Source organism: Ixodes scapularis, unplaced genomic scaffold, assembly GCF_016920785.2.
Source record: "Ixodes scapularis isolate PalLabHiFi unplaced genomic scaffold, ASM1692078v2 PGA_scaffold3__209_contigs__length_174095766, whole genome shotgun sequence".
In the NCBI taxonomy this organism is placed as follows: Eukaryota; Metazoa; Arthropoda; class Arachnida; order Ixodida; family Ixodidae; genus Ixodes; species Ixodes scapularis.
The window spans coordinates 136,236,863-136,253,131 of record NW_024609868.1 but is presented as its reverse complement, the minus strand read 5'-3'; the positions used below and the strand labels follow the sequence as shown (position 1 = coordinate 136,253,131).

At 46.3% G+C, this 16,269-nt stretch overlaps 1 protein-coding gene across 2 annotated transcripts; it reads right to left on the bottom strand.

Moving 5' to 3' along the window:
• Nucleotides 1–343: 343 nt before the first annotated feature.
• LOC120839193 lies at nucleotides 344–2,456 on the bottom strand. Of its 2 annotated transcripts, none has more exons than XM_042292636.1 (3): nucleotides 2,229–2,456; nucleotides 1,959–2,165; nucleotides 344–511 (listed from the first exon to the last, which is right to left on the bottom strand). In XM_042292636.1, the coding sequence occupies exons 1-3, from the start codon at nucleotides 2,438–2,440 to the stop codon at nucleotides 361–363; spliced, it is 570 nt and encodes a 189-aa protein (XP_042148570.1). In that variant the 5' UTR covers nucleotides 2,441–2,456; the 3' UTR covers nucleotides 344–360. The 2 variants fall into 2 exon arrangements, with proteins under 2 accessions (XP_042148570.1, XP_042148569.1); XM_042292635.1 differs by lacking the exon at nucleotides 344–511 and adding an exon at nucleotides 1,347–1,572.
• Between the last annotated feature and the right edge of the window lie 13,813 nt (nucleotides 2,457–16,269).

Sequence of the window (16,269 nt, the reverse complement as noted above, 5' to 3'; positions counted from 1 at the left end):
TTTGTGCTGAGCCCCGAGTGAGCATCCTCTCCTTGAAGCAGAATGAAATTGCCCGCAGTGCCCCCGCCAGCCACCGCCTCGGTCACGCTCTCCCAGTGGGTCCTTCGTATTGCAGCACATTGTACATGAATAGTGCAAAATAAACAGCAATGCTTCGTAAGCTGTAGGAAGTACTGAATGTAGAATGACTACATGAACAGTGCAAAATTGATTGCAATGCTTTGTAAGCTGTGGGAAAACCAGCATCAGTGCTTGAAGTTGTATGTTTGTTTTAATCAGTCGAAATGTTTTGTTGTCTCGGTGCATAAAGTAGTATGCTTGCAAAAACTTTAGTGAAACAATGTGGCGTTTACAACATTTTTATTCTACATCATGAAACCCCGTATACGTTTCCGAAGGGAATTCATCGTGGATCCTCTTGACCACGCAGGCCGGTAGAACACGTCGATTGCGACGTCCCAGCCTCCGCCACATCCACCGCACGAATTGGTGATAGGCCGCAAAACGAAGCCTGGAAAATTTATAAGGACAAAGCTGGTCAATTACCACTGATACAAATGTTTGAAGTGCCAGCCAAGACACACTACACATCTCGATGATACTATACTCAGTTTCAAGTTGTGTGCAGTGCAGGCACAGCTTTCCACAGTGTTTTGTGTGCACAAGCACTTGCACGCAGAGGGTGTGTTTGGAAGCCACGCGCTCGTGCCTGTGCCTACACTGCACACAAGTTGGGACTCCGAGTATAGGGCAGGTTTATGGAATTGAGGTGCATGTGACAAATGAAAATACATCAAGATTTACTTTGGAGTATCTAATTAAGTGAAACGCAGGACTACAGAGATGTGATGTTTTCAAAAGCTGGACGGTGCAATAAGATGCAATGAATGCCTGACCATGTTACTTGTGCACATAGGAGACTTGACCGCATGTAATAAAAAAACAGCATCATGTGTCGAGCTTGAATGTTTTGTTTTACTGATTGTCTGTACTTTGCGATTTCTGGCTGAACAATATAAGCGGGTAATAGGGCCACTTCATGCAGAGCACACCCGCCTTTTGTCCTATTACACAAGACCTTGTGCTCAAATAAACTGGGCAACTTCAGAGAGTTGTGATGCAGTCTCCTAAACGTAGTGTTGTGTTCTTCCATGGGAATATCTGCATGGTGACGTGCGTGTGCGCCACCCAAAATGTTTTGTCAGCCCCAGACTGTCACATGTTTAAAAACTCCTGCATTATAAAAAATAAGGCATACCTTTTCTTTTTTCACAAAGGGAAAACCCAAAAAATTTGACCTTGATAAACTATTCCTTTTTTTTTTTCTTCTTTTTGTATGACTGAAATTGATGTTACAGGCACGAGTGCGCTGTCTTCGACAACGATTTGCCTTCACGAACGCGTGCTTAGCAGGCCCAAAGTTTTGCGCTCGCTTCCGTTGCTTCCTTTTCGCTTGGGATTAGTATGAAGTGAGGTCTGGAAGTATAAGCTGGACTAAGGAGAGGCTCCGTGACCACTGAGTACTCGAGCTTCTTTACTTGGCCAGCACATTCCGAAGGATCCCAGAAAGGTCTGCACAGAGTAGGCCACAAGCATTTTGTTCCACTCCAGTGAGCATCCTAACTATGCAAAGCTTCACACAGCAGGGGACAGCTCGTCTGCATGGTCATTGCATGCATATTTGCAGACGGGAGTGGGGTCGGTACTGTGCGCGAAAGACTTGCCGTGTGCATCACACTGGCGTTTTATTACATTCTAGTCGAACTTATAAAATCACCGAACAAAATTTTAGGAGAAGGTTTCCCAGAGATAACTTTCTCTTGGTTATAAGGGAAAACCTGCGCTGGCGTATGCAGTACGTGCTAGCGGGGTCGCGTTCTGCAATCCCTGAGCGCAGGAAGCATGTCTATCAAATGAGCAACACTTTCCTACAAGGAAATTTCAAACAAACTACGCACTTCTGTTCTCGCGGCGCCGGGTGACGACCTGCCTCCTGCAGAGCCCAGAACGCGACTTCGAGCACGCCGGGCTGGAGGCAGATCGGTGCGAAGTTGTTGTGCTCCGTGATGCACCCTCCCGGGCGAGTCGCGACCGCGGGGGGACACTCCCTGCAGCAGATGCACTCTTTAGGCGTCGGCATGATGCCGCACCTCTTGCACGAGCACCTGAGATCAGAATAAGCCAGTGTCAGACGAAAGCTACCTGCAAACAGCATGTGCGATTATTACCATGCCGTCGTGGTCAGCCGCCACGAATCTGGGTCCGGAGTCGGGCTGGGGCTTCCGTCGAGCACCGCCCGCGCGTCCTCTTCACTCAGACATTTCGACGGCGTCCCCGCGTACGGAACGAGCCCCAGTGACTCGCTGTACTCCAGCATCTGGAGCTCGACCTCGTTGAGTTCGCCTCTCCAGGAGCCGGTGGCCATGTTGATCGCAAGCATGCGGTGACGCGGTCACGTGGTCGTGAGCGGATGAGTTCTTGCCGCTCACTGATGGCGTTAGAGAGAGGAATTTCCCGGAACCCCGCGCCTACCCAAGCGACGTCACTGCGCACGTGACCCGGAAGACGATGTACGAGTTGAGAGGCGGCAAAAACCTGGATCTTTTTCATTTTTTTAAATAAAAACTACGGTATCCAGGCAAAATCTGTTTTCTGTAGTTCACTTCAGAAGTGTCAGGCAGCAACTTCCACAATTATTTAAGCAAAGCCCTGAAATTGTTGCACAGCTCCTTTAACAAAAATAAAAAATACCCGCTTAATTTAGTGGGGAATATTTTCTGCTAAATTTAGCAGAAAATTTAACGAAAATCTCTCGCTTAATGGGATGGAAGAGGAGAGGAGAAGGCAAGGGTACGGATGAGGAGGAGAGGCATGCGCTCTTTTCCGTACCTTCCTCTGCTCTTCCCCTCCTCCTCCTCAAGAGCTGCGCTCTGATTCGGCGTTACAGAGATTTAAACGTCTTTCATTTTTTATCGAAAGCAACAAGGTGCTTCCAGGCATTTCGGACTGAACGGGAAAAGTCTTCGCCAATGCTATAGTCGGTGCCTTTTAGATCATGGTCATTTGAAGGAAAAGCTTTCTTGGTTTTGAAAAGGCTTAGCTTGAGAATTATTGGCCAGCAGTGCCCGGCTGCGGGCACTGCTGATGGGCACAGCTGCCCTTACAACCTAAAGAAAAATAAAGATGGCACCATCTAGGGTGTCGCGCCCTATATATTGCGTTTTTGTTTTATTTCTTTAGGGTCTATGGTCCCCTACAAACGATCTCAGAAGTATCGAATTAGTTATGCCTTTCACTGGTGGGCAAACGACTTAGATTGACTGGTTCGGGAAAACCGTAATATAGATTGTTTTGCAGCGATCGATTTTCGGCATCGTCATACGGGCGTCCATATTACAGGCCCGATGAGCAGTTAGTCCGGCGTCAGTGCGCGTACCGTCAAGGTAAGTTCGTAAGGTATCAAAATTTTTGTAGTTATCTTCTAGATCGGCCATTGGAGTCCTCAAATCGAAAAATGTTCTATCAGTTGTTTTTAGTTGCATTTTGAGACCTTGAACCTCAGCAATAAACTAAAATTGGCCTTAAAACATTTTTTCAAGTCTTTTAGTACAGCTTGAGTGGGGGGGGGGGGGGGGGTCCTGGGTTAGTTTCGTATTAAACGTCGCTCGACAACAATGACAAAGAACGAATGACTTCAGCACATTCAATGACAATAAGAATGCAACACTGCGGGCTCAGTAGGTCTACCGATAATTAGTTACTTCATTTTTAGAGTAAAGAATGTATGATTTGCTAACGTGCAATGTAAAAACCAGCGAAATAGTGGTCTGTTGTGTAGCAGAGCCGCCAAGCCTACAGAGCGTGGCTGGCCGCCGCCGAAATTTTATCGTTGACTGGGTTTGTGCTCTCGATGACGATGGGATTTCGATTGCTAGCTTCAGCACGCAGCTATCAAACGGTGGCCATGGCAGATGCGATGACCCATGTAGAGTGGATAGATGACAAGTTCCAAAATCGGGACCATAGCAGGAGGGTACACAGTCCGAAGCGACATATGAGGGGCAATCAGCAGCGTAGCGAATAGCACGCTGGTAAAGACGGCGCCGTAAATCTGCGTAGCGAAAACGAGTGAATTACTGTACTGTGGTTTAGCAGAGCCATCGAGCCCAACACGTTGCGACGGTGGCTTCAATTTCTGTTGCTTATCGAAAACTTGTTACGAAAACGCGAAAACACTTTCAGTGGTGTTTATAAACATCGCTTGCATTCGCCGAAAATCCAAATTTGGGCCTCTCACTCTTTAGTACGTTGCTCAACACTTCCGCCAGCGGAGCGGCGTGGACTACGTTTAGACTGCTATGGTACACAACTTGCGAGAAAAAAAAAAAAAAGAAATCCCTAATGGGGAGGCGGGGGGGGGGGGGGGCACGTGGAACCGTAATTACCATGGTTAACGTGATGAAGACATCGCCATCGATTATGTGACCGAGTATACCTTTATGCTACGTAATTACGTTACCAGTTTACGTTAGGTAATCACGTTATCCTAACAGGTTAACTGATCAAGCAATCGCGACTGATTACTTGATCAGGGGAGCTATAGTTCACTGATGACCTCAGATGTGACGCAGTTCTCTACGTCACTTGTCATCCCGACGTCACATAAGGTCCTTTACGTTGAAAATTGACATCAGGTGCTCACAAGACCCCCTGAGTCCGTGGCCAGTGTTTCCACCAACCACGTGACAATGTATGCCATAATAACATTAATCGCGGGACTACGGTCGCCAGAGTCACCTATGACGCATCAGAACACGTAGCCTGAACTTTCTTGCTACTTCGCATAAAGCGAATTGGTACTGAATTACACGCTGTCCTTCTGCTTGGTGTCCCGTTTATTTTGCACTGTTTCTCAATATGTCGTTCAACCAACCAGCCCAGCAAGCTATCCTGTTACAGTACTGAATTCCTCTTGTGTTTGGTCAGAATCAATATAGCGGATAACCACAATAGTCAAACGTGCAGAACAAGGGAGATGAATTTAAACAAATCGATAAATACTGAACCAAGTCAACACAAGCGCAATGAAGTAATCCGCTTTCCGCGTCAATTAGCTCTTTATACGTAGCACCAAGGAAACTATTTTGTATAACTTTATATTGTTCGAAAAGAATAGCGTCAGTCGTCTGATATTCAATCATTCCACCGCTTCTTCCGAGGGAAGCTCCTTCCGGACCAGGTGAAAATATATCGTTTTCTTTTCATTGCTCTTATACGAAAGATGGTGCTTTGCTTCAAATTTCGCGTATTCAGGAAGAGAAATCTAGTTTTAATATAAACTCGCAGATTTTTGAAAAGTAAATATTCTTTGAAGAATTTAGTGTACAACTAGCATAACTATGGCTGCAATACTCTACACACAAAGCGAAAATATTCCCAGACAGGAGTAAATCGCTTGTCCTCTAGCGCATTGCCATATGGGAGTTTTATATACTCTACCGGATAAGAGTTCAGAGTTAACTCCCATGCAGGGCAGAGCTTTTTGGGGGGTGGAAGGGTTAAGTACAGAACTCCCATCAGCACGTGAGTCTGTTCATGGATCAATGAGAGTATTTATTTTCTTCCATCAGAGTGTTCCTAGGTGGACCCTTGGGAGTATTCTTTCACATCCATATGGGAGTTTTTACGTGCATTTATGGGACTATTTTTTCACATCCATATGGGAGTTTGTGCACTTTTGGGACTATTCTTTCACATCCTTATGAGCGTTTTTACGCGCATTTATACCACTATTTTTCACATACATATGGGAGTTTTAATGTGCACTTGTGGTACTATTTGTAACATCCATACGGGAGTTTTTACGTGCATTTATGGGACTATTCTTTCACATCCATTTGGGAGGTTTTACGTGCATTTATGAGACTATTTTTTCACATCCATATGGGAGTTTTATGTACTCTTGTGGGACTATTCTTTCACATCCATATGGGAGTTTTAGGTGCATTTAGGGGACTATTTTTTCACATCCATTTGGGAGTTATTATGTGGGCTCACGGGAGTATTCCTTCGCGTCCACCTAGGAGTTTCAATGGTGGTTTCTGACTGTATTTTCTTGCTACGTTTAAGGGGTTTCTTCAAAGTCATGAGGTGTGAAAGGAAAGGCATAAGCAGGTAGCATCATGCACAAAATAAATTTATTGCACACATTATGTTCATTTCTTGCACACGTCGTGTGGCAAAAGCTCATGTTGCCTCAAGCGGAAACTGGCTTATACCCTGTCAGACGGTCATTTAAATGACCCTTCAGGGGAAACTTCTTAAAAATATCTGCGAACAAGTGAACACCAAAGAGCACAGGCAGAGCCGAGATCGTGAGCTGGTTGGCTGATTTTTTGAAGGAGTTAATTCTGAAGGCCATTTAAATGCCCGTGTAACGGGTATTTATTACAGAGTAGGGTACGCTAGGCTAACTGTGGTACATAAGCCACGATAGTTGTGTAGAAATAAATAAATTCCCGTGCCTTCACCCGCGGCTTCATGTTGCACAGTCCCCAAAACCATGCTCAATGAAAGTCAGCATCTTATGTGCCTTCTTCGCATACTGGATGTGGAAACTCCAGTAGGCGGCAATGAGGTACCCACACCCTGATAGAGCTATACCATAAGTTCAAAGTTTTTCCTTGATCAGTCCTAAAATATTGAAATAAATTATCTCAAACTTTACAGAATTTTATAGACATAATATGAGAGTCATTTGGCACCTCAACTTATTTATGTTGAACACCCTGACTGCTCCTCTTAGATGTCGCAGCTTTCTCGTTATCCGTGGCAGCGGCAAATGCAATTCCTCTTCCTGGAATCAGTCGGCTGTAGGCCATTCTCTTCCCTGCATAGTGCTGGAAGGGACCTGTAACCAAAAAAGCACAAGCTTTTAAGTTAAATTTACTGACCATCAACAGACGAGACGTTTCCGACGTCATCGTATGAACCTTGCAAACCCGGTGGGAAGCGGACTTTTCTCAAAAAGTGAATTGAAGAAAGTTTCTTCAAGGCAATATTAATACTACTGATATTGAAAATATGGTAAAAGGGCAGAATGGTTTTAAAGTGATACTGCAACGAAATTGTAGTGCCTATTTTATTATCTAAATGTCAACTACGTTCTGGCCATCTAATGGAGACACCAATTTTTTGCTCAAAAAGACACGAAAACATTATTCAAAACTAATGTCTCAGAAAATCTCCCGATATGCATCGCGTTTGAGACGTCTGGTTCTCCTTCAGTCAGGGCTATGCGGGGGCTGGCGTGGCTGTCAGCTTCGCCATTTGATGGCGTCAATGCAGTGCAAGCTGGGCGTTCGAGTTGTCACTCCCCGTTCTCAGCAGGAGTTGAATAGGTACGGGAAAAAAGAAAATCCGGTTCAGCCAAGTTAGACAGGGCTCGGGCACATATAGCCTGTTGCCATGTTTCCGTGCAGCGGTGCTACTCTTATGTGGTGTGAAGTGACGATATTTGGTTTATTTAAATAATGTTTCAGCGTCTTTTTGAGCAAAAAAAATGGTGTCTCCATGTTGTGAGCAGAACATGGTTGACATTTAGACAATTAAATTAGTGTTAAAATTTTGTTTCAGTAACCCTTAAAAAAAAGAAGGAACAAAGTACACCCTTATTTTCAAAAGTTCATATCAAACATGTTTATAACTATCTACCCTTTTGTGCTAGTTTCATTTTCTATTGTTTCATGGTCTCAGTAACTTTAGGAGTGAGTGACACTCCCGCAAAAATGTCATCAAGCATGCAAAAAAGTTCAAATCCTGAAAAATTGATAGCGTATTACAGCTTTTGAAAAGTCAGACCAAACAAAACGACCCATGACAAAAACTGTAGGATACCTGTATTGCTGCATGTAAGGTTAAAAAATTAAAATTAATATGCATTTCTAGCCAATTTATTCCTACAAATTATAATTTTCTTCACTCTCGCAGAATTACTAGGCGGACGAAGCAAAACCCCTTCTATTATCATGATCGTGTGCACTGCAAACTTGCAAGAGTCATCAAATTTTCGAGAAATGTCTATAAAGGATAGTGCAGAGCTAAATCAACAGTAAAACAGTGCTGACTTGAAGTTAACCTAGCACTGATACAGCAGTGTATGAGAGTCGGATCATTAACAAAGAGCAAAATCAGCACTGTTCCCAGCGCTTAGTAATAGTACTGCTCTATCGTAAAGTCCCGAATCTGGGTAAAGCTTTTCAAGTCACCGCATAAATTGGCTTCACAATGTATTGTGCTACGATTTACCACAGAGGTGCCTGAAGTTGGTGAAAGCATCGCACAAAAAAAATCCAAAGAATAAACTTCATGCGAGTATAAAGTGAAAAAGAAAAGACCGGTTTTGTCTACCTATGGCACCCATGTTCTATATGCGCGCCCTCCGACTGGCACAACAACCGGCAGATGGCGGCAACGGCACCGACGCCTTATGGCAGCTCAGTAGCTCCACGATCACGCCAAAAGCTCACCACATGTAGCTGAAATTATTCGACGAACATTGGTTTGATTAGTTTTGTGTCCATTTAATGTTTTATTGGGAGTGAAAAGAAAATAAAAAGGTGCGACTGGGCGGCTGCTGAGCAGCGACAAGCCGCAGGGGCTGATGTCGCCATCTGTCGGTTATTGAGCCCGTCAGACGGTGCCCAGTTAGCAGACGGGCGCCTTAGGTAGAAAAAAATAGCTATCATACTTTTACCTTTTACTGGGGTAAGTGTGTTCTTTGAACTTTTGATGCAGTGATTCCACTACCTTCGGGCACCTCCGTCGTATATCATAGCGTGATGCATCCCCAAACCAACTTTTGCGATCGCTGTTTAAAGACTTCACCCAGATTCAGAACCCTGCAGCACAGGTGTAGTGTATGTGTGAACAGGTCTCAAAGGGATGCTAAACCGAAATTCGGATTTTACAAAATAAGTTAGCAGGAGTGTTTAATGGGGCGCCACAAACCCCCAAATCACCACTCATAAAGCGATATCTCGAACGGATGGCTGTATTTTTGTAAAATAAGGATGCGATTGAATGAGAATCGCGACGTCGCGTTTCCTGCAGAAGAGTTCAGGAAAGGAGAGTGGGGGGGGGGGGGGGGGGCGACGGCCTTGATTCCTTCCCTTTTCGCGTCCTCGCGGAGTCCAAGCGAGGAGAGGAGGAAACGAGAATCGCGACGTCACGGGCCTTTTTGGCCTTTGTTCAAGGGCACTCTTCTTTCACAATTATACGACCATCCGTTGGAGATATTGCTTTATGGGTGATGCTTTCGGGTTTGTAGCGTCCCGCCTAGAGCTGCTGCGTTGTTTTCTGAAATCAAAATTTCGCTTCAGCATCCTTTTAAAGGACGTACACCTAACAATTATATTTGGCAAATTTGAACAAGGAATTATCTAACTTATACAAATAATTTAATTTTTTTGTTTAATAGACCAATTTCACGGGCTAGTTCGGCTAAGCCACCGCTGCCGCAATGCATCGAGGGAACTTGCGTCTTTCTGCACATGCCCCGATATCGCTGAAGTTCTGTGCGCGCAAAGCACGAGACGGCACGATTTTGTCTCAAGCACTGCCGCCTTCCTCTTGTGAACTAAAGTTATGGCGGCTTCACACATGCACCGAACGGTCAAGTGTAATAAAGATCAAACATAAACATACCAACAGGGTCTTATCAATCTTTCATAAGTCGTGATTGTTTCAAAAAGCAACATGTCCTCTGTACTCTGTTTCATTATAGTAAGTTACAGCTCAAGAAAATAGGATGGGGAAAAGGAAGGCCAGGGAGGAGGAAGCAGACGGAATGCTGGAGAGAAGGGGGGGGGGGGGGGGTTCCTCCTCTCCGGCATTTCGTCTGCTTCCTCCTCCCCGGCCTTCCTTTCCCTCGCCTTATCTTCTTGAGTTGTAACAGACTATAGTTACGTGGAGTACAGACGAAGGCAATGCCAGACGAGGGGAGAAAGCCCAAGCACTAGGAAGGAGAGGAACCTATGTTCCCAGTGCTCTCCCTTTCTGCCCTCGCCCTCTTTTCCTGTCCCACCTTTCTAGTGCTTGCCCTTTTTTGCCTGTCGTTGCTTCGCCTACAGAGCACAGAACTAGCGACGCGAACTATTAGCATTGTGCGCGACCAAAAGTGTCGCTGTGGTTGAGGTTTGCGATTCGCCGAACCATAGCTTTTTGCATACTGATAATGCTTACCCAATCGCCGGTTAACAGGGAGAGAAAACCTGCCAATTACAGGGAGGTAGCGGCAAATATTGCCAATCAGGACAAGGCAAATTCTGTTTGTGATGTCACGGACGGAAATCAAGAGAGGGCGCCACCGAAACATCTCGGAGCTAATAGAAGTGGAGCATAAATAGCTCTGATGACTGCCCGGTCCAGTTCTCTAGCTGTGCTAGGGCCACTAGTTCTCTCACTCAAAGCGTGCTTTCAGCTCTTCATTCTGGTACTTGGGCCACAAGTTGTGCTAGCAGGCTTGAAGCACCAGCTGCAAGCCTGCTAGGCAGACTTCTGAAAATACAAAGCATAAAGGAAGCCATCACTTAGAACAACAAAAAATAATAAAATCATGCAAATAATTAGAGTAGAGGTTTGAAGATTCATCTCAGCCACCCAGGTATTGTGAAGACAGATGGACCTGGCAGCACAGTAAGCCTAAAGCGCCGTTCACACATATGCAACCGAGTCAGACCGAGAGAGACCAGACCGGTTTTAGGACCCGTTCCGCCGCAGCGCATCCGGTCCTAAGATGTCGTAAGAGGTTTAAAAACCGGTCTGGTCTCTCTCGGTCTTACTCGGTTGCGTATGTGTGAGCGGCGCTTCAGTCAAATTTCAGACACCTCGGTCTGATTTCCAACCTGATAACTGGGTCTCAAAGGACAAAAACTTGCAACAAAGCCAAGTTACAATTAGTGGTCAATAAGACAATAACCTCTAGATTTTTACAATGCATTGACAAAGAGGATGAGCACGGCCATGACAACCTGCTTGACTCACAATACCAAGTTAAGTGTCAGTACCAGACAATGGCCTTATGCCCTTGAAAACTGTGGCTCGGACAAACACTGCCACCAAAAAGATACCCCGTCACCATGCTAAATCCTGCTCTACAAACGGAAGTGTGAAGAGCAACCTGCAAGGGTCACAAGAAAGCACTTCCCTCTCAAACCTTAGCTACACCACAGAAGATGGTCTACTTTGATAGAAAGGACGTAGCCTTGCAGCTATCATTTCAACTATCTGCTCACGTGATGGTATACCAAACATCTATATCAGATCGAAGACATAGTTTGACGGTCAAGTTGACTGACTGACTACGGAGCAAATTGCACGGAAAAGAGGAGCCTGCTTTAATCTGTTGGTCAGGAATTTTGTGTTAACAAATTAAAAAGGCAGTTAACCACTTTTTTTTTATAGTTTATTTATGGTAATAACTCAATCTATCACTACTATCGCTACCTAAATCGGCATCAGAAATCGATTCCTCGGGAACTATTGCAGACACGCCCAGATTTCTGACCGTAAATAAACTATCGCAGGCAGTGGTTTAGTGCACCTTAAGAAAAAAGAAAGACAAGTCATTCTAATACAATGCCTGTATGTGTAGCGAGCTTCAAAGCAACTGCTGGCTCAGCTAAAAGTCATTTGATCGCCTTGAGAATGTGCATAGTGGTGCATTTAAACAAGAGATCATTAACCCTGGAGAAAACCGAGCATGTCGTAGAGCTGCGAAAAGGAAAAAAAACGAGAAGAAGGAGGTAGTGCAGAAAATCCAAGCGAGCACTCGCACAACCAAGTTGGAGATTCCGGAGTTTTTTTTGTTTTTTTTTCCGAACGTGCTGGCGACCTTCGGGAACTCATCAAACAAAAGGCATAGATATTTTTTTTTTTTTAAAGGCGCCCATCTAAATTTTGTTAACTGCAATCCCCCCTAAAAGCAGGGAGACAAAGGGGAGGCCTGGTCGCTCCGACGAAACAAGGGATACTTTGTCGGCCGGTCACAATTTCCCTCGGCTCCCCACAAGCTCGGAAGATTTGTGAACATCTGCGACGCGGAGCACGTGACCTCAAAGCTCGATGACGTTTAATCCTCTGCTCGGGGAGAAACTTCGTCGTGCGAATGCTCTATTAAGAACTCGCATAAGAACGTTGGTCTGAACTCGTAAGTTTCAATTGATCCTGCTTTGACTGGTGAAAACTGGTCTAGTTTTAGTGGTAGAAATTAACTGATATAAAACATTTGTAACGGCTGTTTGACAAACTTGTGACGGCTTGTGACTGGAGAGGAAAAACAGATTTTAATCTCTTCCCACTGCTTAGAATTGGTAGTGCCGACGCGCAGTTGTGGCCGATTCGCCTGGGCCCGCATCGCACCGGTGCAGTGCGGTTCGTCGTACCATGAAGGCTAGAGGGGAGAGGGGAGCTTTTTTCTATCCCCGCCAGCCTTTCGTGTACTAAAGTGGAAAGAGCTTACTGCACTGGACGGGTGCGGTGTGCTCCAGACGAATAGATCATTAGTAAGAAGTTTCACGAAGCTTAAAATTCGTTTTTTGAGCCTTACTCTGGAGAAGAGAAAATGTAGGTGCGCACGCCCTGGCGAGTGAGATCGTTTCCAAATGCTCACTAACACCGCCGCATCTCGCCGCGCGAGACCGCCCCAACCACCGACGAACCATTAGGCTGAGAGTCTCTAGCACAAGGATGGAGGTAGGTGCTGCTCGCTCTGCGGTACCAGTGCCTGTAAAGTTGCTGCTTACGCTCCCTATGGGAGCCAGAGTTGCGTGTTCATTCCCGCGGCGCCGTCTATCCTGCAGGGCATGTTGATCCTGCTCCTAACGTGACTGAATTTGGCGAATAGCAAGCCACACGTTCGAGGCGCGCTTAAAAGCAGGGGAACGTACGCCGGGCGCCGGGCGACGTTTACTTTCCTGCACAGCATTTGAGTCTGCTCCTCACGTGATCGGATCTCGGCGAATAGCGACGCGGCGGCACGTGGAAAACAGACCCGCAACTCTGGCTCCCGTAGGGAGCCTATACAGGAACTCTTAAGTGCTCGGAGCTTTCAGCACCACCTGTGCCTGCTATGGAGACATTAAAAGCTGCCTCCGACATGCAAGTAGTGAATCACAGGGCCTACACGGGAGCCGCCCCTACCGAGCAGCTCAGCTATATTCAGCTCACTTATGGCAATAAAAGCTTGTGTTGGTTCTCAGAAGATAAATGCGGGCAACACCCAGGACCACGTCCAATATTGCTCCCCGCCGAAAAGAATGACCGCCACCTAATTCTCAGCAGTTCACTCGCTCCCGCAATGAGCGCCTTTTTACAATTATTTGTATGAATGCACATTCACTGTCTTAATCCACCACTCTCTAGAGCAGGGGTCTCACATTCATTGAGGTATAGGGGCTAGATAGCGAACCCCCGAAAGGAAAAGGGCCAATGGAGGCGGGGGCAAGGGGAGGGGGGAGGGGGGTGACAACATTTTGCTATTTTGGGGCAAAAAACAAAACAAAACAAGCAGGAACTGACATTTCACGGTGCAAAGCAGCTGACTGTCCCAGTGACCCCTTAGAGATTTTTTAGACAGCGAACCTTATGCTTTCTGCTTTTTGTAAGCTGATCGTTTTGCCCGCTTTGGTTCTTGTTTGCATATACCACTACATTGGGCCCACACCTTGTCATAAAAAGGTTTAAAACACCACCATACCACAGTACTGGCAGTTTTCAATAGAACGATAACTCACTAGGCTCAACAGCCATATAAAAAATATTTCATGCCGCCATTTTTGCTTTTTGGACAATTTCTGTAGCAGCATTATAAGAAAAAGTTGTGTATTTTAAAGGTACTTTCTGACAGCTAGAAGCCCGGGCTCATGGCGTTATCTTTGGCCGTTGCTCCTGCTGTGCAAGAGTTCACGCAGCCGAGGTGCCTCCATGGGCAAAAAGCTCGCACTGGTATACCCAGTAATGGTATTGCCATTCCGCTAGATTTACATAAGCCTGAGAAGCAAGTATTTTTAAAAAAAAAATACTCGGTCCAAAGAAAAAAGACATAATAGTGCAAAATCCGTGCACAGAGCAGAGCTCCTTTTTAAGCGGAAATGGATTGACAATTAAAAAAAAAATTATAGTTGAACATGAGCGCGTTGGTTTTGATAACTTGTTACAGAAATAAGAAACAAGGACGGACAAGGACAACATATTTCGACTTTCAACAACATGTAGCGTTTTAATTAAATGTTGGCGTCGAGATCGGTGGATCATGAGGGAAAGGGCGGAAGGAAAGGAAAAGTTAAAGAAGGGAAAGGAGAAGATGGAGGGAAAGGAGGAAGGGAGGTAAAGGGGAAGGAAAGGAAAAGTGAAACAAGGGAGGGAGAGGACGGGAGAAGGTCGAGGCTGCAGGAAAGTGAGTTAGCCTAGTACGACAAGAAGGGGGGAGGGGGGGGGGGGGGTTACCAGGTTAACTTCGCAAATATGTCGCGTCCAGAAGGCGCGCCAGAAATCCACGCGACCTCATTGCGACATCCCTAAAATATCTGATCTCCCAGCCTTACCCCAACCGCGCCAGACTGCCTCGACCAAAAAAGTTCGCAGTAATCCCTTACCACCACAACACATCATATCGCCTGAGGGCAGCGGCCCGCCGGTCCGAAGTCGATGTGGCCTTATCATGCCGGTTCCGATTAGGTTTCATGTGCCGCCTCGTGAACGACCCCCAGCGCCGTTCACGAGCAGGGTGTGCAAAGAAACACAAAACAGGCTTCATTCCCTTCGCAACGGGTCGCGTGTACTCAATCGCCCTGTCGTGCGGCGCCGAGTATATCAGTGAAACGGGGCGCTGCGTGAGTGACAGGCTGGGCGAGTACGACAGGGAAATAAAAAAAAGAGGACATCGAGTCCCAGCATCCAATTCTCCGCCATAGAGGCGCATGCTCTTCGCGTGAGCCCCAGTTTCACCACGCGCGGATTCTGGGCTCACATAGAGACGGTTATGGACGCGAGATAAGTGAAGCATACGCCATGCCGCAGGCATCTCAAAACGCTTTGTCTCCCTTGCTTGTCCTTTCGGAGAGGGAGGCGGTTTATCCGCGACCCCAAGTGGCGACCTTGACGCGGGCCCGGGGGGCCCTTGCTCACTGACAATGCGGCGATACGGCGTAGCTCTGTGTCTCAAGATGACTCCCCTCTTCCCTTACACGACTTCCCTCCTAATCTTACCGGGCTAACAACTTCCCGAGTTTCTCATGCCAACTCCCTCCCCCATCTTGTTGTCCCAGGCTAACTCGCTCTCCTGCAGCCCCGACCTTTTCCCCTCCTCCAACTCCCTTGTTTCACTTTTCCTTTCCTTCCCCCTTTCACTCCCTCCTCTCCGTCCCTTCTTTCACTTTTCTTTTCCTTCCCCCTTTCCCTCATGGTCCACCGATCTGACGCCAACATTTAATTAAAACGCTACATGTTGTTGAAAGTCGAAAGATGTCCGTCCTTGTCCGTTCTTTTCCTTTATTCTTTCCGTAACAAGTTTAAAAAAAAAAATTCTTTATGTCCTTGTACACATAGTTAGCTGTACAGTCAAGGAAAAAAGTTTATGGACCACGGGAGCGTTAACGATATGCAATGCTGCGCCCTCTCCTGTCAAGACCGGCGCTTCGCGGATGCGCATCCTTCCATACTCGCAGGGATGGAGATTCTTCAGTTTCCGGCAGCCGCGTTGCGATTCCCAATAACTTGCCGTGTGGTGCCGCTTCGGAAGTATTCGTGCCTAGCTGCGCCAAAGATTCGCACGAAGGAGCGCTGGCCTGGCAGGCAGCGCCTCTCAATCAGCGGGACAGGAGGATTACCGATCTTGCAAGCTTACACGGCGGCACGCGCCGCTTTGGCGGTAACACACTTCGCCCGACTCCGACCTTAAGACTGATTTCTTTATTCACATTAAAAAACACATAAGCATTTGATCCTGCTAACTGACTTCTCCAAGCGAACGGCAAAATTACCGTTCACTATAATTATTTGTTCCAGGCATCGCAGCATGCTCGTAGAGGGATACCGCCAACTCAGGTCAAACACGGAGTCTCCCACTTTTCTCTTATGCTTTTACACTGGCGTTCGAATCTCAAGTGCAAAGAAGGTTCTCTCGTTTTCGTCATCAAATCTACGTGAACTGCATCGCGAATGCGTTTTAACAACCAATGTGTATGGAGCATTACTGGCACCCATAGGGCT

What these genes read in the sequence shown, in the direction of transcription:
- LOC120839193 (XM_042292635.1), bottom strand. Translation starts at nt 2,440, where the DNA reads ATGCTTGCGATCAACATGGCCACCGGCTCCTGGAGAGGCGAACTCAAC. An exon ending in CGGCTGACCACGACGGCATG is followed by an intron (nt 2,166 to 2,228) that starts GTAATAATCGCA and finishes TTCTGATCTCAG; the next exon opens with GTGCTCGTGCAAGAGGTGCG. An exon ending in CCGGCGCCGCGAGAACAGAA is followed by an intron (nt 1,573 to 1,958) that starts GTGCGTAGTTTG and finishes TACTCTGTGCAG; the next exon opens with ACCTTTCTGGGATCCTTCGG.